Source organism: Egretta garzetta, unplaced genomic scaffold, assembly GCF_000687185.1.
Source record: "Egretta garzetta isolate BGI_Z169 unplaced genomic scaffold, ASM68718v1 scaffold486, whole genome shotgun sequence".
NCBI lineage: Eukaryota > Metazoa > Chordata > Aves > Pelecaniformes > Ardeidae > Egretta > Egretta garzetta.
In genome coordinates, this window is record NW_009260126.1 from 491,278 (window position 1) to 514,548 (window position 23,271).

Below are 23,271 nucleotides of genomic sequence, written 5' to 3' on the forward strand. Positions count from 1 at the left end.
AGGCATTTTTTCACCTTTTAGTTGATGTCTCTATTAGAGCAACCTACTGAGTTCTGTAACATCACTACACAAAGCAGCCATATCACTATTTCGGGGGGAATTTCTGTTATTGATATATATTTCCAGCATGTTTGCTCTCAGTTCATCACTCAGAGGAGAAGGGCTTTCTCAAAACTTGGGTTACACAGGCAGCATAGAAAGGATCCAAAGGAGTAGACAACTGTCCTTCTCCATCTACTTACTTCAACAAGGAAATGAAAGGGACACCAGGAGGTCAGACTCTTTCACTATGAAAAGACCTACCAGACCCACTAAGAAGTTTTCCTAAAGGGATAAGGCTTTGCCAAATTGAGCTGATTCAGGAAATGGGCACAAAAGACCCAGAAGCACAGGAGCTTTCCACATCCAAAGTCACTTGATGCAGGGCAAAGGAGGGGACTTAAAGATGATGTGGTTCCCTACTAGTTCCCCCAACAGACTCCTACATCCCAGCTCCACAGCACTAAAAACAAAAGCCTTCCCAGACAAGACAAGCCATTAAATGCACTGCCACACAGACCCACATAATTGTTTTTAATGCTCCACTCCTGATATGTTGCTGCCTAGGAATTACCCCACCTCTGGAGCTCCAATTCTATTCTGGGCTCCAGCACACCAACTCAAGAAATCTATGTCCATGGATTTTGGAGTTTCCAGAGAAACCAATCTTAAAGTTGTTTTCCAGTTTAGCTATAAACTATAATCTGAAATAAATTTTCTTATCTTTCTGGAAATGTTCCCAAGGATAAAGCAGACTATAAAAGTACAAGCAAAGTTTGCACATTAGCGCATGGAGCTTCAAGGCTGCATTGTAAGTAGTTCAAGCTTTGGGGTTTTTCTTTTACTTCGCCAGGTATGTGGCTTCCCAAGACACAGCAGTAGAAGGGGGAATGGCACCTCACATAGGTGTCCTTATGCTAGTTCTGAAGTAGTTACTATACCCAATTAGAAGCATAATAGCAACAGGACAGAAATTACTCTGGCTTTAAGCTATGCTGTAGTAGATTTAGGAGCCCCACAATCTCTAATGGAACAAGCAAACATAAAGCTGACCCATATATGCTTCATGTACATGGCAGTCATAGGCACATGTTTCAGAGAAGACCTTTTCCCCTTGAGAAAATTCAGCACCAGAAAGGTACATGTGCTTGCTCATCAAGCAGGTTAGCAAATCCTAGCTACTTCTTTTTCTATTGTTCTAGATGCTTGGAGTTTGGATACTTGCACTATTTCTGCTCAGCACAGCAGAAGGTAAGCATATGGGGTTACTATTTATATAGCTTTCTATGATGCTGTATTTTGTGAGATATTATTCTACACTATGGTGCCTTAAAACTTACTGATTGAGGTTACACGGTTCACTTTCCTACAGAAGAATGACAAGACGAGCATGTGTGCATGTTGTCTTTCCTCTTCCCCACTCCAGAAAGCCCACCCTAGGAGCATACAAGAAATCCTGGTGTTTTCTGTCTCACAACTAAGCTATTGCTGTACCAAACCTAGGAAGTTATTTGCTGTGTTTTTCTTTAGTGATGAAAATGGAAAAAAAGCCTGGGATGGGGGCAGAGCCAGTCTGATGAGGGTATAGCTTTGTATTCAGCAGAAGCCACTGGCTTGTATAGTGTAAGACTTCTCACATACAGTGGAGTCAGCTGCTCAGCGCAGTCTCAAGTCATTGCTGATTACTTGCAATACCTTGGCCCGGTATTTTGCCTTAGGCAAAACACAGCTGGGGAAAGATAGCCAAGGTATAGTGCAGGATCCCCACGAAGGAACTGCACTGCACACCTTGCTGACGAGCGATAGGGTGGCTTCTTTCCTTGGGGTAAACTGTAGCCTTTGAAGATCTGAGAAAGGGCAGCTGCTGGTGTTTGCTCACTGTAAACTGTTGGATTTTCAAGAGACCTCCAGAGAAGAGATGCTATGAGTTATGACTAGCCTGCTCCACTTCTTTGCTCATTCACATATTATTCGTCTGATCCGCATGCTACAGGCAAAGAAGTTTGCTACGAAAGGCTTGGATGTTTCTCAGATGATATACCGTGGTCTGGGACTACAGAGAGACCCATCGCTAGGTTACCCTGGGATCCAAAGAAGACAGACACTCACTTCCTCCTCTACACAAGAGAGAATCCTACTAGCTTTCAAGTAAGAACTACTGCAGTTTAAACATTAGTAAATCCCGGCAAAAAGACAGACTTCAGTTGTGTTCCTGGGAAGTGTTAGAAATGGCTAAATCTCCCCTTTATTCAAGAGACAACCTCTTCCAGCTCCTTAGCAGGATCTCTGGGGCAGAACTCTCATCCTCCTCCAGCCCTCCCAAAGCAGCACTCCCCCACATGTTTTCTGTATGGCCACCGAGAAGTACTGGGAAACTGTGCATTTTTTTTAAATAATTGGGTAATTTTTTTCCACGGGCAAGATGAAAACACATGAAAAGTAAAGTCTTGGCTGCTCTAAGATATGTGTCAAAGCTTGCTTTGAATGGAGGTACAGACCCTAAGCCATAGTCATCTGAACACTTGCAGAGGAGTTTAACATTGCATAACTTTTAAATGCCTGTACAGATGAGCATAGTTCAAGTCTTTGCAATTTTAAAAAAACTTTTTACAGAAAGCAGATTTAAGTGTTTATTAATTTAATATCTACAACAGGAGATCTCTGCAGTTGATTCCTCAACAATCGCTTACTCAAATTTTAACACAAGTAGGATAACCAGATTTATCGTGCACGGATTTATAGATAATGGAGAAGAGCACTGGCTGTCAGATATGTGCAAGGTAAGTACCACAGGGAAATCCTGTCCCTGTGAAGATCCTTAGTTTGCATTTATAAACATATTCCCATAAATTGTGTGTTTTCTCTATTTCTAACCAATTTCTCTCACGGTCTTTGTGACGAGGAAGGGGAAAGAGGCCACATTTTCAAACTGTTAGCAAATTAAATATGTAGCTCTGCACCCTGAGGAAAGGCATGAGGTAAAATGCTTTCATTTCTCCTCTTTAGCAAAGTGAGTGACAACAGGGTTTGACTCAATAAGTGTCCTTTTTCTTGGTAAAAACAAGATAAAACCCTGGAGCAAGATACTGTTTAGGAACTAGGGTGATTCCAGAAATAACTGCAGACTCGTAACCGTTGCATTGTATTTCTCCAGACCAGAGGCAGGTTTCTAGATGGGGGAAGTCCATCAGAAAGGTATGGGCTGCCACACGGGTGTTGGCAGCTGAGGACATGGGCTGACCATTAACAGAAGTTATAAAGCTGCAGAAGTGTACATCCAGAAGGGACCTCAAAGGGATCATTTTGAACAAATCTTTTGATCTAGGACTTGCTATGAACAGTGAATGAAGAAAAGCACACTGCTTTATTGATTTTTGTGCTAATTCCCCAAGTGGTTTCTTAATCCTGTCGCCATACAAAGTTGCAGTTCCAGCTTGTGATCTTCTGAAATCCTATAAACATGCTTTCTATTGCAGCTGCAGCTAATGAAAGCTACTATCATACAGCAGAGAGCAGAATGCCAGCTGATGGCATATGCCTCCTGTAGCTGGAGTAAGAAGGCTTTGTCAGGAGGCTCCCCGTGATCGGGCAGCCTGTAGGAGACACCAACCACAAGGTTCCCTTTGTTGCCTCAGTCTCCAATTGCCTCTGATGAGGAAAAAAAACTTTGAATTTTTTCCCTATTATGGTGGCCTACCTTTTATCATAATACTCCAATTTATTTAAAAAAAAATAATTGGTCTCTGTGAATCCTTTCAGTAAGAAGTGGAGCAAATGGGATTGCGAGTACATCAGCCCTCCTATGTGTAACTGTTATTTACTTTCCTTCCCATTAAGTAATAATTCTATCCGCACATTTATTTTTACCGGTTCTAACATAGCCACAGATACTTCTATTACCTTTTTTGTCCTTTGCCAGTTGTAACTTGTTTTGGATGTTTTATTATGTCTGAACATAAAGCAAAGAATAAATAAGCCAAAGCTGCTGAAGCAAAATGCATTTAGCCAAACAATCCAGCTCAGAGGATAAAAACAAAGCTTCAGACTCTGTGGCAAACAATAAAGTGTCTGCTTGTATATACATACTCCCAAATAAAGCCATAAATCTGAAGTGATTATTCAGTGACACCAGCAGTTTATGCACCTTCTTAAAAACAGACACTTTCTTACAAATCTCTATCAGAAAAAACCTCTTGATTCTATGATCAGCAAAAATATAAGTTCTTACAGAATTTGAATTAAAGTACTTTTAAATGGCTTAAATGAATCAGTACACGAGTACAGCTCTTATTTAGTGTCACATACAAAGTTTGATTGAAATTAAGAATTGAAAGTATCAGTATTTATATTGTTTTCCCTTCTGCAAAAAATACTGCTGTGGGCATTTGAGAGGCTGGTGTGGCCATGGCTGCAGCATACCCCTCTGTTTCAGTATTCTGTCCCTATTGCAGCACCGTGCCAGCACACATACGCCTCTCAGCCGGTGTGACCGCATATACAGGCTGAGCTTTTGGTTCATTAAAATGTTCTCATGCAAATTCATGCAACATTTATGAGTTGAGCTGTAAGAAGCAACATGAATCAATTCCAGATTGTATTTACTGTGGGGCTCTTTGGTTTTTACTTTTGTTTTACAAAACAGAGGCTGCTTTCTGTGGAAGATGTGAACTGCATCTGCGTAAACTGGAAAAAAGGCGCAAGATGTCCATACACCCAGGCATCAAACAACGTCCGTGTTGTGGGCGCTGAGATAGCTTATTTTGTAAATGTTCTCATGGTAAGAATCTTCTGGTTATAAAGCCACAGTTATAATGCGGATTTGAAAGAAATATGATTTGGGAACTTTCATGAATGTGAATGTAACCAGCAGAAAGCATTTTCTTCTACTCAGTGATGATTTGGGAAGTTGTGCTGAAACCAGACTTTTCTTTTTAACGTTAGCAAACTATGTCACAGCAACAGCGTTAGACAGCTCAGGGATACAAAGGGCTACAGGACACCCCCATAGTACAGCCAAACAGTTATTCCACAGGAGTTAACAGATGTAAAGCACTGTGCGGTTTTAAATGCACAGAGACAATGGGCACAGCAAACTGCCTTTTCATGGAGACCAAGCAGCTCTTAAGAATGGCAGAAAACCAGCTGGTGGCCAGCAGCGGCTGGAGGACAACTGGAGCAACAACACCCGGGGACAAACAGGCCCCAGCCAGCTGCCGTGGGGGACAGCAGTCGTGCACATGGACAGGGGGTGCCACATGCCCCCTTTCCTAGCCAGCTTCGCATGGGAAGCGATGCTGGGCTTGAAGACTTCTTTTAATCTAAGTGCTTTCAACACAGATCATCAATAAAAGAACTATAAATTACTTAAATAGATAGTACGCCAGGCATAGGAGCACTCCGACCCATGTCTTGCTCTCCACATCTGTATTGCAGCCACGGAATTACTGTCCAAAAAGGCTGAAGGCATCGCCCCTCTCGTGTCCTCCTCCAGCTCCACCTGCCAAGTGTAACCAGGAGTTCCTGCCTGGCTCAGTCTTGCGAGCTAGATAAGCATCCTGCAAATCTTAATGGGTTTAGGACATAAAAAGGGTACAGAGCCTCTGGGGACTCTGTTGACAGAGCTGTCTAGAGTTTTAACAGCCTCCAAATGAGGGCAGCACCTGAACAAGCAGTTCTGAAAAAAATCTATGTATTGGACATAAGTACCTAAACTGGCAAACAGATGCTGAAATGCTATAGGCGTTCCTGAGTCTGTAGTCAAATTAAAAGTAGTTTTTCAGCCCCTTTTTACTCTTCCATGTTGCTGATAAAAACTGATGTAATAATTTTGTTATATTGCTATTTTCTCAGGAACAGTATGAATACTCTCCAGCTGATGTTCACATAATTGGCCACAGCCTTGGAGCACACGTGGCAGGCGAGGCTGGCAGGAGGCGGCCAGGCATCGGAAGAATAACTGGTAAGTCAGCGACTTAAGCCACAGCTCATACTAAAGATACCACTGCTTAACAAAATATTGCTGCTCATTTCCTTGTATTTGATTGTGGGCTCTAGTTTAGTCAAGGGTAATTTGGACATTATAGGTCTTAGCCTCTTCTCGCAGTACACGGAGAAGTGGTGCCCTGGTAAGTGTGGGAAAACAGTCAGTGTGATGATTATTTTGCTTGTACATGTTTACACAGCAAAGGAAAAGCTCCATACAGCTGAGGGAGCCAGCAGGCCCCCTGCAATACATCAGCTGGTTTGCTGATACACATACATAGCAGCACACCTGATGCCCAGCATCACCCACTGCTTGCACACCCTCCAAAGCACACTAGAAGCAGCACAACAGTGAGCAGCTAGTTCTTTTGTACTGCAGTTTTGCCAACAACTATCATTTTCCAGAAAAGGATGGGTGAAACGTGCTGTTTCAGAAGCGGTAGGCACCCATTAGCACCTTGCTTTGCTATGCCTACATAAACTTTTCACCTAGTAGAGTGCATTAACAGTAATTATTTTTTTATTTCCAGCAAGCTTTCTGAAGTTTCTTTTCCTCACTTAACTGTTGATACACTAAATCTCTGTATTTCCTTAGCAGCAAAAATTGAGTCACACAGGATTATATTGTCTGTACAGATTCAAGTAGACTTGCTAAGAAAGTGCAGTCATTCTTAAAGAAACAGATTTCAACCGAATCCCATTTTTCTTCTCGAGGGAGATCACAGGCATTATGTTTATACAACCTGTATTAGTTTGAGCTACAGGAGTTCACTCTTACTCTCCAGATAAGATCAGAGCTGACAGATGAGAAACCCCCCCTGCATTTTCACTAAATTCCTAAGTAATAGCCTCTCCTTTTTAGGCACTCCCACATTTCTGAGTTTAGATGTCTTTAAGGAATACGATGCCATCCTCTTAATTTTTGGTCAGCTACACTGAATCAGTTTTGCCTCCCTGGCACTGAATTGCTCTGTTGTCTTTCCCTGTTGCAAGTTACACGCTCCATGCTCCGAGAGCACAAGCAAGCCTCTCACTACTGCTGGGCAGGGTTTTCTTCTTGGGTTCTTTCAGAGCAGACATCTTTGCTTCTGGTTTGTTTTATAGCTGTCCACATGTCGCCCTGAATATGCAGGCTCTGGGCGTCCTCCACTGGTCCCATAAACAGTGTCTGTTGCAATAGTGTGGCAAGATATAACGGATCAAGCCTCTGACTATTGGCCAGAAGCATTCTCATCCTCCCTTTGATCCAACAGCAAATTTTCATTTTTCAGCATCCTTTGGCTTATAATCTGCTCTCTACAAGCACTAGCTGAGAGCAAATGACTCTGAAGGAACCATTTTGCACCACTGCAATTCATCAGGCAGGCAGTGCCAAGGGCAGCGTGCATTAAGCGGAGTGACCTTTCATACACAAAAGACAATTTTAGATATTATTAACACAGCCCTTTTCAATTGTTAACGCTTCCCTCGGGGATTTCAGGCTTAGTGAACCTTCTACAAAATTCAGTCTAAAAGCAAAAGCAAATCTGCTGCCCAGAGACAACAAGAGATGCAAGCATAAGATAGCAAAAACTGTGCTATTTGCAAGATTTTACAAGCTCCTGAAATTGCTGCAACAATTTGGGAAACAAGCAAACCCTGCTTTCTGCTAGGATCACAAGCATAGGTCATCACTTCAAAACTAGATGGTTTTCCAAAAGCTGTCTGGAGCCAGAAGTAGGCAGGTTGGCTTCAACCCCTCCAAGCACACGGGGTGCTATCAGCATCAATTTCTGTTTGAGTCCGCTCAAACCGTGCAGATCAGTTACGTGGGATGCAGACACCGCAACCTCGGTTTGAGCAACACTATTAAAGGGAAGTTCAATTAAAAAAAAAAAAAAAAAGTTATATCCAAGTGTTGGGATTCCCTGCCTGGGAGAAAAGCCCCTTGGTAAGTGAGAGCATGCACCATCATTTTATTGATGCCTATTCGACTTAGGTATAAGGAACCATAGACAACTATATACATTACATTCATTTTATACAGCGATTGCATTATGTGAAATGATACATCGATATCTCTTTATCTATACGTAACACCAGTGTTTTTCTCTCAGGACTGGACCCTGCTCAACCTTATTTTCAAGGCACTCCTATTGAGGTCAGACTCGATAAATCTGATGCAGAGTTTGTCGACATTATCCACACAGATTCAGCTCCCACAATCCCCTACTTAGGTGAGTCTTCAGCTCTACAGCATCAACACCAAAATATCTATGCCGTGTGGCACTTGAGCATCCTAATTGTTCATCACAACTCAGTTTTGGTGCATAGACACAGAACAAATACACCATACCAATCACTCATGTCTTAAAATACCAATACAAACTTCAAGCCAGGAGCTATACGCATAAGAAAATATTAATTTAAAATGTACTTACCCCTGCTTTAATCACTTAAGGTTTTGGCATGAGCACAGCTATTGGACATCTTGACTTTTATCCTAACGGAGGAAAGCAAATGCCAGGGTGTGGGAAGAACCCTATTTCACAGATCGTCGATCTTGATGGCATCTGGGAAGGTAAGTACATTGATTACATTACAAATTCCGGGACAGGTCAGCCCCACAAGGTAACCACTTAACTTCTCTGAATCCAGGTGTTTTGTGTAAGCTTTTGGGGTGTCCACCAGCAAGGCAGCCGCAGAGCGCAGTGAAACTGTTAATATGCTCAAACGCCCCATTTTCCAGAGCTTATGCAAAAAGTAAATAAGACAAAGAGTTTGCCCCTGGAAAATATTCCTCCTCTAAAGCGTCTAATAGCAGAAACAAAAATTACTTAAACTGTGCCAAAAATTGTGCAGGGTCTGTTACAACACATTGCTCTCTGTTTCTATTCAGCTGCCCCGCAGCAGTGCAGGGTGGGGTAGGGCAATGATGCTCCCAGCTGCTTCTCTGAGGGGCCCTTCAGCTGCCATTCTTCTGAGATAGAGCAATTAATTTTTTTTTAATTACCTATTACAAATCGGGGTTGCATTAAAGCAATATCATTTGGTCTATTTTTAGTCAGCTAAAAAAAGATTGGCATGGAGATGCTCAAATACACTTTTCTATTGTTTTGCATGGTGCTAATAAAAGCTCTAATTATTAGAAAGTTTCAGTTTCTTTATGAAGTTGCATATAACATTAAAAAGAAACAAATGAAGATTTCTGCTGTAGAGATTTTTCAGTAAATGATCACAGTTCTTCCTTACGTTACTGCAAACACCTTAAGCTCCAGGAACCCATGAACTTATTTGTGATAACTAGCCTTTTTCTCCAGGTTTTATTCAATGCAGCTGGAGCCATTACTTTTTTCCTTTTTTTTCCCTATAGAGTAAACTTGTTATCAATAATGGGGAATTAAAGCATAAAGAAATGACTGTGTTGTATATGATCTTCTTTTTAACTTAAAGTCAGGAAAATAAAGGCCACACAAAGGAAAATAATATATTCATTATCTTAATTTTAAGAGTCTCCCCTCCTTAAGCACCCCCCAAATAATAATAATTTTATTTTGAAGTCCTCAGCTGGAGCAAATCAGCATTGCCCTAGGAAGTTCCCTGTTAAATACTTTTCATTTGGTTTTCTTTTGTTATGGTAATGCAACTGTTGCCTACAAAAGACCTGTTTCCTGCAGTTCTCCTTTTTATTGTGAAACTCAGATTGCTTGAATAAGCGTTGGGGAGGGGAGGGTAGGGGCTGAGCTGAGCTGCACAGTTGGTCTCCACAAAGCATTTCAAGTTTGCATTTTATACCTGTTGAATCAGTGGCATTCCTTGGAGCATCAATTCATTGCAAAAGCAAGCTTCAAACCTTACACCTGATACTCCAAGAAATGTGACGAGGCTTTTGAGGAGGAATGATTCATCCCAATGTCGTGGCGAGGGCTGTGCCACTATCTTTCCTCAAATGGTACCAGAAAGGAAGAACTAAACTGGGACCATCTTTTCACAGGAACTCGGGACTTTGTGGCTTGCAATCATTTGCGGAGTTACAAGTATTACTCTGACAGTATTATCTACCCCGATGGATTTCTGGGCTATTCTTGTGCTTCATACGATGTTTTTGAAACGGTAAGTAGTTCACAGAGCCTCAGGATGGACTGTATCAAAAATAGTGGCTCTTATCTATACATCTGAAATTGTATTTATTTATGTTAGCTTGCACCCAACGAGTGCATGCATAAGAAAGAGATGCGTCAGATGTCCTAAAGTATTATAGCTCATGCAGCTGACATGGGTCAAAGTAGGAAAAGGCAACAACGAAACTGGGGCGCCCCTGGTTCTGTGCTGCCATGACAGCCCTGAGGTGTCACTGGAGCTGGTGTGGCTTCCCCAGGCCTGCTCTGCTGCATCAGACTGGGGAGGAGGTGAGGATGAGAACCTGCCGCTGTAATTACCAAATGTTTTATCAAACAGCAATGAGTGGAATCCCGTACTGTAGCAGGTGAGCTTTCAAACATAGCTTAAATATCCTCTTTTCAAAACAGCAAGAAGTAAAATAGTATGTGATGGTCAGTCCACAGTCAAAGTACTTTGGTCACTTAAGGTGGCCCCAGGGACAAGGCACAATGGTTTGTGGACCAGGCCAGGAAGCCCTTCCCTGCCCCAGCCTGGGAGATGGGGAACTACAGCCTAAGAGTAGCAGGGAGGTAACGGGTTTGTCACATCCTACAGGCAGGACTGACAGAGGTAGCAACTTACATAGTGCTTAGGCTGACCTTTAAGTGTTCTGGGCAGGTGATAGAGATCACACTTCTCAGATCACTTTGGGAGAAGGTGACTACCTGCTTCTGTCACCATAGTAGAAAGCTGCTTTGACAAGAAAAATGAGGTTTGTTTTCAGGACAAAGCCTTTCTTGACCCAACCTGAAGGTATAAGGAGACATCATTCTTTCTCATCGGTTCCTGGGAAGGACACGTCCCCCTCCCTGCTCCAGTTTGAGACTACTCAAGGATGCCACCGATGTGAATTGATGAATTGAACTAAATAGCACGAGAAAGAGCCCTGAAAAATCAGAGCCTTTGAGAAAGTTGTCTAACTAATATGATCTTTCTCAAGTAACAGAAAGGGTTACTTGAAACTTCTTGTTGCTGTGATGCAGGGCCAATTAGGGGGGTATGTTAAAAATAAATTCTATGACTAATTTTTTTTTTCTTGGCTGGGTAGATAATTTTATTAATAGATATATTTGTTTTCACTAGGAAAGGTGTTTCCCCTGCCCACCAGAGGGATGCCCGAATATGGGTCACTTTGCAGATAAATTCAAAGGGAAAATTAAAAACAATTTCCTGAAACTTTACCTGAATACAGGAGAGGCCAAGGATTTTGCTCGTGAGTTATGATTGCTTCCATTGCTACTTACTCCTTTTAAACACACCTTTTTATTTTCCTGGTTTGTAATTCATTTTAACAGATGAACAGACCTCATAGCAGTGCAATGGCTCTTCAGTCCTTCATGACTTTTCCTCTTTTGCTCCAATACTGGGGCCCAGTTTTGGGCCTTTCCAGACAAAGAAAGATGTTGACAAAATGTTGAGTCCCATGGAGGTCACTGAGGTGTTTAGTGGGCTGCACTACAAGGTGCAAGGAGAAAGGCAACGCACAGAAGTTGCAGCAAGGAAATTTCTTATTAAGTAGTATGAAAATTACTGTCACAATAACAGTGGTTAAATGCAGCAAGAGGGGCCCAAAGAAGCTGGGAAATCTCCAACTTTGAAGATGTTCAAAGCTCTGTCTGGTAAAGAGCAAGCCCATCACAGCTGACCCTGCTTTGAGAAGCAGATGGACCAGATGCCCTCCTTTACAACCTAGGTCATCCCAAATGTCAGCTCATACAGGATGGTTCTTTGCCTTTGTAAACAAGAAAGAGAGGAAAAGAGCTGCTTCTGCAAATTGTGTGCTAAGAGAAAGTTAGCACAAAAATTATTTTCCTTGAGCTTTGAATTTATTTACTTTCTTCTCTACACTGCTTATATTCTGGTATGTATCAGTATTTATTCCCAACACCTCCTTCTTTCCAACTTCACTTATATCAAAAACTTCCTGGTCAAAATGCTGAGATCTATATTGTATTTACCACCCCCACCCCCCCCTTTTTTTCCCCTCCCAGAAAGTAACACAAAAATCTAGGTTGATCTCGTTAGGGTATAACAACAGATCTGACTCTGGTGCTTTGTGTTTGTTCTGCATGGTTATAACCCTAGGAAGAGCAGGGAACACCAAGATTCAGGTGTAAGAGAGCATTGTGTTAACCCCTTTCACTTCAGACAGCCTGTGATGTAGTCTTGAGCTGAAAGTGAAAGCCAGCAATAATTTTCTTCTGCTTTCAAATACACTGTACAGACCAAAAAACCAACAGCTGCTATTTGGAGACTGTTTTTCCCTCAGTACAATCTAACTTACTGTAATTCTTCTGTGTAGTTTGGAGGTACAAAGTAACCGTGACCCTCTCTGGAAAGCATAAAGTTAAAGGATATGTAAATATTGCCCTGTACGGAAGTGATGGGAACACAAGGCAGCATCAGATTGTCCAGTAAGTTCAAAATTCAATAGAAAAGAAACTTCAATTCTAGAATGTTTAATTAACGTTTTCAATTAATGTTTCTGTTTAAATTGGTCCTATTTTATGGATTGCTTTCACCCCCAGATACAGCTCCCTGATGTAAATGCAGTGACAATTCACTCATTCTGGATTTGAAGGTGGCTCAGAATGCAGGATTTTAAAAAGTTAGATTTGGTGTCACTTGTTTGCTGTACCACCAAGGTCTTGCTGGGCCTACGCTAGCAGAGTTCTGATCTCTTTGTCTTTCACAGGCTTGTAAAATGGGGCTGCTAGAGCTACCTTGTGATTTACTACTACTTTCTGTGGCTCATAAATTTGCCTGCTGGTACTGAAGCTGCTTGCTTACCTCGTGTGGTTTTGTTTATTTGCATTTTTCTTGTTTGTTTCAATTAAAATGTCTGAAATGATGAAAAATGGGGAGAAGGCATTTTGATGTGGGGTTTGGGTTTTATTTTTTGGTTTTGATTTTTGCTTATTGACAACTATGTCACTTCTACTTTTCCAAGAAGGACTTCACACTTGGCAGTGGGCGTTTGCTATGGGTCGATCCCCGTTTGCAGGCATCCATGCATTCACCAGAGAGCAGTCTGCCAGCACCGCATGCACTCCAGCACACCCTCGCTGCTATTTGCAGGGCCTGTGTCAATTCAATTGCTGGAAGTGAACTTTTTTTTTCCGCCCAGCAAATCTTGCTCTAACCTACCAGGCACGACTGTGGATCCAGCAAAGAAACGAAAAGGCAAAGGGATTTTGTCCTGTCTCTTGTTACTTCCACTACCATAAGCCTTATAATATAGAGGGGAGCAAGCATGCTTCTCCAAAGGCAGATGAATGAGAAAGTGCAAAGCTAGGAGCAGGAATACAAATCCTGTCTTTCTCATGAAGCTTATTAAAATTATAAGGGGTTTTCTGGGTGGTTCTTCTGGGTCCTGTGCTTTTTTCCCCCTCCTGAATCTCTCACGTCATGTCTACAATAACAGTTCTACAGTGATAAAGGCATCACGCATTCAAATGTCTCTTGACTTCATACAGCAGGGGTAAATTTTAAAAAGCAGCCCTTCACCTTCAGAACGTGGGGGTGGGGAAGGAAGAGGGTCAAAGAAACTTTGGCTCATATTCAGTAAGATGTAGTAGCCATAGCCATTACCAGTCTCAAACTGCTGCCATTAAGAGCTTGCTATGTTGATGCAACATGAAGTAAGTATCCCAATTATAAGCTATGAAGACCCAAGACACATCTGTCTTAGCCACAGTGCTTCAAGTGTGGGAATCTCTGCTAGCGAGGCAGGCTGAGCAGCTGGTGCATAATCCCTTTGGCCAACCCAAACAAATCCAGCATCTATATCACATAAATTAATTAACATTAAATGAAAATGTCACTTATGCGCAAAAAAACCCTGCCTACATAAGCAACATGGAGCAAGCTCTAACTTCTCCACAGGGTTTGTCCTGTAACTGGGTCTTCATCGTGTATGCAGTGTGACTGCAGCCCATCAGGCCTACCTGCCTTTGCTGCTTCTGACAGACACTGGTTTGGGATGTATTAGGTTGGAAAACGAGCAATAATGTTGTTACCATACTATAAGCTAAGTACTGTCGCACTGCTAACTTTCTACTAGCTACCACAGCCAACAGTTGACAGGACTGGTAATTAATATTAAATGCCAGCATGCCTCACATTCATAAAATGTAATTTTCCACAGGGGAACCCTCCAACCAGACAACTCTTACACAAGCTTCATTGATGCAGAAGTTAATGTTGGAACAGTTACAACGGTCAAATTTCTTTGGAACAACAACTGGTTAAATCCAACTTTACCTAAACTAGGAGCTGCGAATATCACAGTACAATCTGGAGCAAATGGAAAGGAGTAAGTATATCCATTGTGAAAATCTTGAAAGTTACCTGGGGGGACAGGTGACAAAATTATATGCGGGGTGAAAGCATTTTCACAACAAAAGCTATTTCAAGCATTCAAAGACTCTCAAGAAAACCTTTTATTTCCTTCCTTTCAAGACACTGTTCATCCATAGTTCAGTTCACTACTACTTCAGCCCTTTGCCTTAAATAGCTTCAAAGAAAAACTTAAAAATGTTTCCAGGCTTCAGAAGAGCAAACTTCCTGTGTAACCCTTCGGGTCAGAAAAACTAACACTGGCTGGGATTATCAGCATCGTTCTTGCCAAGTTCCTACCCACTGCCCACGAGAACTGATTATCTGTACCTGAGCTTGCGTTAGGATGTCTGAGTCATCACTGGCAGCTAGAACCAGTGGAAGTATTGCCTTGACACTGGTGGTCCCTGAGGTGATGACTGGTGAGAGAGAACGGTGTTAATAAGCGTATGCTTCCAGGGAACAAGACCAATACTTGAAAGGTGCACTTAAAAGGCTAAATCTAAAGTCGAGGGAAACAGGCTAAAACTGACTTCTGTAGACTTCATGGAATATGGCCTGGATGCTCACATTGTAGGAACATGAGTTACCAATCCTGTTTTGCTCATTTTATTGGACTTTTTAACGCCCTCATTTACTTGATCAGTTGTGTTATTTCATCCACCCCATGATTCAGTATCTAGAAAAGGAGGTACAGGATATGTTTTAGACCCATATAGAAATTCATAGTTAAAATACCGTCACTTAAAAGACAACATGGGAGATGGAAACAGTTTCAAGCAAAGCAAAATGGTCACAGCCCAGCAGCATTACCTTTAAGCAGAGCTCCTAAGTCCAGTTGTAACCCCCATTCACCAAAGCACATTGCTGATGAAGTGTGTTTCTGTAGCAATGCACTCGCTCTTCTATTGACTCATGCCCTTTGCACAAGTTGTTGTGGCCATCTACACACTGATGGTAGCACAAAATCTGGAAAAAAAGAAACCGTAAAATGAAAGGAAGGCAGGCAGTGAACCAGAATGAATGCAGTCCATCAATACTTGCCCCAGCAATAATATTTCAAATGTATGAGCTCAAAGCATGTTGTGTTCAGTTGTGTCAAGTGACAAAAAGTGACTTATATTTTTAAAAATCCACTTGTATGATCTCAACAAATGCTGATGACTCAAGGTGCTTTTTTTCCCTTTTTCTTCAGATTCCGTTTCTGTGGTTCCGAGACAGTGAGGGAGGATACTCTACAAACTCTTACTGCTTGCTAACAGCGTGTACAGACACCCAAAACCTTGCTACCAATAAAGCTAGTCATGCATAAACCACTGGAGCCTCCAGTCACTGCAGTTATGGTCCTGGTGATGTGTGTTGGGGTTTGGGGGCAGGGGCAGGTTAAGCTCGTGGATACCTCTCTATAGACAGAAATTTTAGGAATGAATGATCCAAAGCCTGTTGAAAAATTCCCCTGATTTTAGCCTGTTTCAGAATAATTTCAGACAAGAGGAAGAAAGGGGGCAGGTATCTGGATAGCGGCTTCTGGGCAGTGCCACGAGAGAGCTGACCTGCTTGGGTGTAGCAGGAGAGGGGAGGATTAAGGAAGCTCATGTTCTTAATCAAACTGAAGGCCAACCCCAGAATTAGTGTGAGATAAAGATGAAACAGAGATAGGAGGACAAGTGATTGCAAAATGAGGACAGAAATTTAATTTTAATTACCTGTGAGAGATGGAGCAGTGAACATGATGGAGAACTGGTAATGTGTTTTGCCGTGTTAATGCTGAACTAAGCTTGTACCATGTGATCTGGACAGAACTAATTTGAGAAAGCTGCACAGCAAATTTCAAGTGCTAGTGAAGTTACACTAAAATGCTCATAATCAGAACAGTCATCAAAGTGTCCTGAAATCCCATATGCTGGCCCTCAGCCTTGAACGAGACTGCCAGATGATGTGGTCAAAGCAGGTGATGCAGTGAAGGAGTCACTTCTTCCCCTGTTTTTTGATAAACACATTCAGCTGAAGGGTGGATGTTTCACAAATTCCTTCCTCTCCCTTGGGAAAGCCTGCCCGGGCTCCCCCAGCCTGCTGCTGGAAAAGTGGGTTGCCGCTTCTCTGCTCCCAGGGCAACCCCATCCTCCCTGAAAAACCCACAGAACTCCTGGGGCCTGGAGATCTACCGCCCCTTGGGACCTTTTTTCTTCAGTGGTTTCTCTTGAGGTTCCCCAGCCTGGGGCACTCGCTCTTTCTGCCTCTCTCCATGAACTTTCCTCCCCCCGAATGTCTTGTCCTGAAGGGTATCAACCCCTTTGCAAGGCTTCAGATTCCCCTTGCGGTGGTGGAGGGTGAACCCAATTTATTCTCTGTTAGAGCACTGCTCTTCTAATAAGGAAGAAAAAGCAGTTTAATAAACTTGGTGCATAAGGAGTAGAAAAGGTACCACAAGCACTGGAGGTTAGCAACCTATGGGCATGCTCAGAGCTGGAATAAGTTCCTTCTGTGAAAACCAAAGTGTTCCTTGGTTTAACCCGGCTGAAGAGAATATCCCCCAGCAATTTCTGTTTCAGTCAGAGATGCACAGGCTTGCTTTTACGTTTGAAAACCTTCTAAATTGCACTTGCGCTTCTTGCCCAGATAAAAAGGCACTACACCCAGTTGTGCTTCCCAGGAGCACAGTATGAACCAAATTTTTACCTGGATAATCACTGTCTCCTGACTCCCTGAAACCTTGCCCTAGGGAGGATAATAGGGAATAAATACATGAATTAGTAAAGGGGGCATGCCTTGCTGTGCTGTCACGGATGTGTGGGGTATTAAAATGCCAAGCCGCTGTCCTGTCCGCCTCCTCTCACCCTGATGATATTACTCGTGTCTTCCCCTCATTACATTTCTTCCCTCCTTGTGCAGCTCCTCGTGGCAGCAACAAGTGCACAGCAGAGAAGTTTGCTCCGTGTGTTTTCTTCCCGGCCTGTGCTGCTCACGAGGCCTATAGGCTAACGCTTATTTTGGCTCCATTTTTTCCCACCCATGGTCAACCTCATAGTGGTAGAAGAGGGTAAGGCCTAATAAGTTCAAAGACGTGAATTGTTTGTCCTGCATCGTCAGGCTGCAGCAAGGCCAGCCTGGGGCTTGCTCCTGCAAAGCCTTTCTGGGCTCTCCTCAGCCACACGGCCGCAGCGGCGCAGGCGGCAGAGGATCCGGCCACGGGTCTCTACGCGCTCTCGCGCTTCGTTCGTGTCATCCGGTCAGAGGAGGAGGATGGGGGGGGAGGGATTATGGAGTTTGCCCAGAGCACACGTAACCATAGACATGGGAGCCGGCACCTGACATCGCGTTTCCGTGTACCCTGTGTCCGTTTGACATCACCTGCTTCCTTCTGCCTTGCCTATTTGTCTCTTCCAGAATTTGGCTTCCTGATCTCAGTACCTCCTGCTGAGGAACCCTCAACAGGGCTATTAACTTCCTAACACTGCAGAAGAGTTTCTCCTTTGTCTTTTGTTCCTTTACCTTAGTATAAGCAGACTCTTGCCTACACAATTGTTTTGACAGTCATGATATTCTCTGCATTATCCTTTGCCATAGCCACTTCAGCAGCCCCATGTAATTTTAACAAACACCTAACAGAATCAAGACGTTAAAGTTGACAATAGCATAATAAAAAATCTCCTTTTAATAATGAACTGGAGCTGCCGTCATCTTGTTTTAGCAGAGTAAAATCTCTCCCCCCCCCGAACACTTTACAAAGCTATTACATAAAATGCAATGTTAAATGAACAACAAATTACTTTCCCTTTAGCTAGCTTTTAATGCTAATGGTGCTATTTATTCCTGACCTTTTGAAATATTAGATTTTTTAAATGACAACATAAAAAGAATTCTTGTTTGAAAACGCAAGCGACTTTAAACCACATGTTATTACTTGTAAGTATAGCATGCACATGCATCATTCATTTCAGTGTCCCATTTATGGCTAATTGGTATATATTTCAGTTGACATATATTGTTCTCCTGCAAACGTGTCAAATTCCTTAACGATGTCAGTGACAAAAGCATAGTGCTTGAGATATATAAATTACGCTCTTTACCATATAATCATTCTTATCTATTGGGAATGCTATTTGTGACAAATCATGTTCAAAAATACATGCTAAATTGATCATTTTTTTTAAACTTTAATATCACACCATTCATGGCAAGTCTTTGATTGAATCCTTAAATGTAGAAATGTTTTGATTTTTATCTGCATCATTTTGTAGCTTTTGAAAAGCTCACTTTATTTATTAAAGGAAGAGTAGCACAGCGCAGATCTTAAAATGTATCTTTTGTTATCAGCATAAGAAAACAAATGGGCTGTAATTGTGGATATGGAATGAGTAATTTGGTGAACAACGCTTTGTGCTGTAGTTTAGGTTTTATAATTCCTGCCAGAAATTACTATTATTTTGTTGGTGGGCAGCATTGCAATCAGAATTTTAAATATGGGAGCAACTTGGGCCACATATTTTCATTATATTTTAGATTGCCATGTGCAATGTATTTCTCTCCTATACTAGAAATCATCTGAGAACAATCAAAAAAAAAAAAGATTTCATGTGACTAATTATTACAGAGATATAGCAGTGCTCTTTGTTGTCCTTAGACAATGCTGTCTATAGTCATTACTTTGCTCCATAAAGCAGTAGGATAATGAGGTTCTATCTTTCAAGAAATACTTGAGTGTATCTTAATTTGGCATTGATGAATTCTCCTTCTTGAACCTCTTGAGGTTTTTCTAAATCTAGTTTGTCATATTAGAGCTTTCATCACCTAGCCACAGCTGACAGTGTTTATGTACGCATATTTATTCCCGTACCTCTCTGGGATGTGTCCTCAGAAGTTGCAAATAGGAATTTTATGATGTTATGCCCAAAGGCTGTTTTGTTCTTAATTTGAGTGTAAATCACAAGCTATTTTGCCACACCCTCATACTGCAGAAATACACAGTCTGTGTGGTTGTAGTTAATTGTGAAAAACCAAGGCTAAACTTGTTAGAATCTTCTTACTTTTAAAAATTGGAAACAGTTTCTTTGACAAAAGGCAATTGGAAGGAAACACTGGTTTTTGCCAAAATAAAGCTATATAATAAGTTCAGATGCCCATTTTTTCCTCTGCAAACACTCTCAAATTTGAATATGATGAAAGGGTAAAACGTATCAGCAGTTTTAATCATTCAAAACAGAAGGCTTCAGTAGAGGGCAGAGGAAGAAAGGAGAAGGTCGATGTGATGCTCCCACAGCCCTAAATGAAAAAATAATAGTGGCCTACATGCCACTTACTTCTAAATTGTGCCTGTGTACAAACAGAAAGAAGCAGCAGAGTACTCTTTAAATTAGTCTAAATATTGTATTCAGTTACACAATAACAATCGAGCGGCTACCGCACTTGCCAGCGTATTGAAGACGTGTATTATGTGAGACCCAAAGACAAAAGTTGCATTCAAGTCCCTCTTTGTGCTATGGCCCATGTAATTATTGTTGCGGTACATATCCTATGAAAAATCTTATGTTTAATTGCATTAAGTGGATAATTGCTTCACATCAAACCAATTAGGCAGGTGAAGGGGAAAAACAAGGGGATCTGAACCTCCAAAGCAGTGCACTTTTTTGCATAATAATTTGCATTATTATAATTTTGCACATTATTTTAGATAAACATAAGTCTCACTTGATCTCATCGAAAATAACAACAATGAACAATGCTGGTGGCTTGGGTGCCTCTGTTTGGGGTTTAATACATTTAGTGCAGTTTCAGCATTTGGATTCCCCTGGGAGTGCTGATTATCCTCCTTGGAAAGTGAGGTCTCTCGTGAGAGTGGTAGCATTTCTCACTCAAAAGAGGTTCTTCACAGAGGAGGAATATAGTTATCACCTTAACTACGTGAGACACGAAACACACAATGAGCATGTGTATGTCTTGCCTGAGATGATGGAAGAGCAGAAGCCATCCCCTCCTTCTCTGAACACCAAGCACTGTGTTTCCTGACCGCAGCCTGAGCCTGCAGAAACTTCCAAAGGAGCTGCTTAAAAATAAACCCCAACTCTTGTTTTAGACTGTCAACGTTTTCCTTGCGGTCCTTAATTCCTTACGCAAACACCAACCATCTCTCATCTGATGAGGGAATAAAAAACAGGGAGGAAGGATGCAAAAGGTTCTCCACCACCTTCAGCTCTCGCCAAGGCTGCCATCAGTCCCCTGGGAGGGAGGAAGGGAGTGCCTCTCCCCTTTGCTTGCAGTTTGGAAACTGCTGCCATCTGACCATGTTACACCCCTGCAGAGGCACAGTCAATTCTGCAGGGAGTCAGAGAGGAGGATGTGTTTGCTCCCCCTGCAACCTCAGTTTGCAATCATCCATCTCCAAACCCGCACAGGGAGTGAGGGTTTGGGAAGGGAGGCTTCTCCACTTCATTACAGAGAGACTGTAGATCCTTAAGCCTTTGCTTCAGTTCAAAAAGGAGTCAAAATATCATGAAAATCAGCCTCTCAGTCCCTCCCACTGAACCTGAATTACAAACCCTCTCCTGGCGGCCGCGACAGAAAGGACGCTGAAGGGCAGTTCATAGCAGCCATGTGCCATCCCTCACTGGGTCTGAAGAGAGACGACGACACGGCGGCAGAAAGGGGCATATTTTTGTTGCAAAGGACGATTGCACAGATCAACAACTTCTTTTTAAGCATGGAAAATGTTAAAAGTGAAGAGAAAAGTGACTGCACTAAAGAATAATTCTCCTTTTGACCCACAGAGAAAGAGGTGCCTAATGAAAATATATGATCACGGACAGTGTGAAGATAACTGTCTGATCAGATAATGGAATTGTTTTCAGTGATAAGAATGAATCCATTACTAATGCAAATAACGATAATAATTATAATTTGCAATACAGTAAAAATCACCTAGTCTACCTCCTCCTCTGACAGGAGACTGTATAATAAATTATAGGCTGAGAAAAAAAAATTCAAAGGGATAAAGGTTAAAAGATTAAAAAAAATTCTGAAACTTAAATGCTTAACAGGGAAGTCAAGACCTGAAAGCAGAAATTGGTGCTATTAAATAAAGCAATTGTGAAGAATGAGATATTATGGAATTGATTAACAAACCAGAAACCAAACGTTTCCTCGTATCACTACCTCTTGTCACAGATTTCAATAATTTTGAAAGAACAAAAAAGTAAAGAGTTGGCGTACAACAAGAAAATTAATTATTTAAGTGTCAGTGAATATGCTAATAGTACTCTGGGAAGATGAATGTAACTTAACACACAAAAAGCCCCCAGAAGGTTTCAATAAATTTGGGGAGTTTTATCCGTTGTTTTTGCTCTGCTTTGGTACCTGAAACAGGCCCAGCTCTTCCGTCACTCCCAGACAGGACTGCATTTGCAGACCATGCATATCTATAGGGCAGATCTTTGGGGATTCTCTGGGCACACCTAGATGCTCAGACCAATCCCATAATCTTCTTTGTTCATGTGAGGGCTTTGGGGTATGGAGACAATGTGAAAAATGCTTCACTTCACCTTTGTGGAGGAGTAGAACAGGGCAGATGAAACAAATCTTGTATTACCGAATTTTCACTATGGTAGACTGCTTTGCTGCCTACCGCAATTCTGCTTTCTCCAGCAGAGAGGAAATCGTGCTACACAGGGCTTACCATACATTGTTGGCATCACACAGTCATATAGATTTAGGTGATGGAGCACTGGGAATCTACTACGAGAGCATGTGATTCTTCCACACCAGGTAATTTGGAGCAAAATAGTACTTAAATGACCGAGTCTAAAGCTCTGTCTTCCAACACTCTTCATTTAGATCCTCGCTTTCCAAAGCACAGTATGTCCTGGAACAGCCACATGAGAAGAGCCAGGGATTTTAATGACAGAGGGTGTGTAAAGGAGACTTAAAGACCAGAAATGCTGACACATAGCCAAAGTAGGGCTGACTACCAAATGAATTTAGTTTTTAACCTCAGAGTGGAGCCTGGTTTTCTGCAGCTGCTGTATTTTATTGCATTTTAAATTCACAGTTAAAAGCTCAATGTATCCTGCCTAAACTTCCCCAGCAAGTCATTGAGGAAGTTAGAGATTTCTCACCCTCTTTGAGGTTTTTCAGGGCAGGATTTTTCGGGTAGCTGAAAAGCTCAACACACATCAGGTCAGTAAAGTACAAGCAGTTTATCAGAACTTCGACAGTACAGGAGTTCAAGGAAAATGCTTTAACGACGGAAATTCTAAAAGAAAAATGGGTACAAAACTTGCAGGTTTCATACCCATGATTTGTGGTTACCTCATAAGTGCAATTTATCAAAACCACACCCAGCTAATACAATATTAACTACTACAATACAATATTAACTACTGCAACAAGCTCCTAAGGTTTACACACGCACCCCTCAGATTGCATGCAAGGCGGCCTTTAATCAGGGTTTGCAAAAGTCAGAACCACAACGTGTCTCAGCTACTCACACAACGTTTCACTGTTTGCTGACACTTCTCCCGGGCTTTCGGTTTGCAGCAGGATGTGCATAACACAAGTCCACCGTGTGCGCGCACAGAACGACTCCTTCGGCACGGGTTTCCAAACGTCCTTCCAGCAACAAGAGGTTTATCTGCAAGAAACCAGCATCCACTCTCTAATCCTCAAAGTTGCCAACAGAGACATAAAAAAAGATCACAGGTCTACAAACCATGATTGAAAGACCTGGGGTCTAATTAGAGAATTAGATTCAGGGCAAGCATGAGACTAGTCCTCAGATAT

At 42.0% G+C, this 23,271-nt stretch overlaps 1 protein-coding gene across 1 annotated transcript; it reads left to right on the forward strand.

Moving 5' to 3' along the window:
• Positions 1-1,241: 1,241 nt before the first annotated feature.
• On the forward strand, positions 1,242-15,758 carry LOC104128590 (pancreatic triacylglycerol lipase). The gene is made up of 12 exons (XM_009641409.1): positions 1,242-1,290; positions 2,033-2,187; positions 2,694-2,819; positions 4,682-4,816; positions 5,890-5,998; positions 8,118-8,237; positions 8,462-8,581; positions 9,995-10,113; positions 11,245-11,374; positions 12,464-12,575; positions 14,309-14,476; positions 15,695-15,758. Exons 1-12 carry the CDS (start codon positions 1,242-1,244, stop codon positions 15,756-15,758), a joined length of 1,407 nt encoding a protein of 468 aa, XP_009639704.1.
• The last annotated feature ends 7,513 nt before the right edge of the window (positions 15,759-23,271 follow it).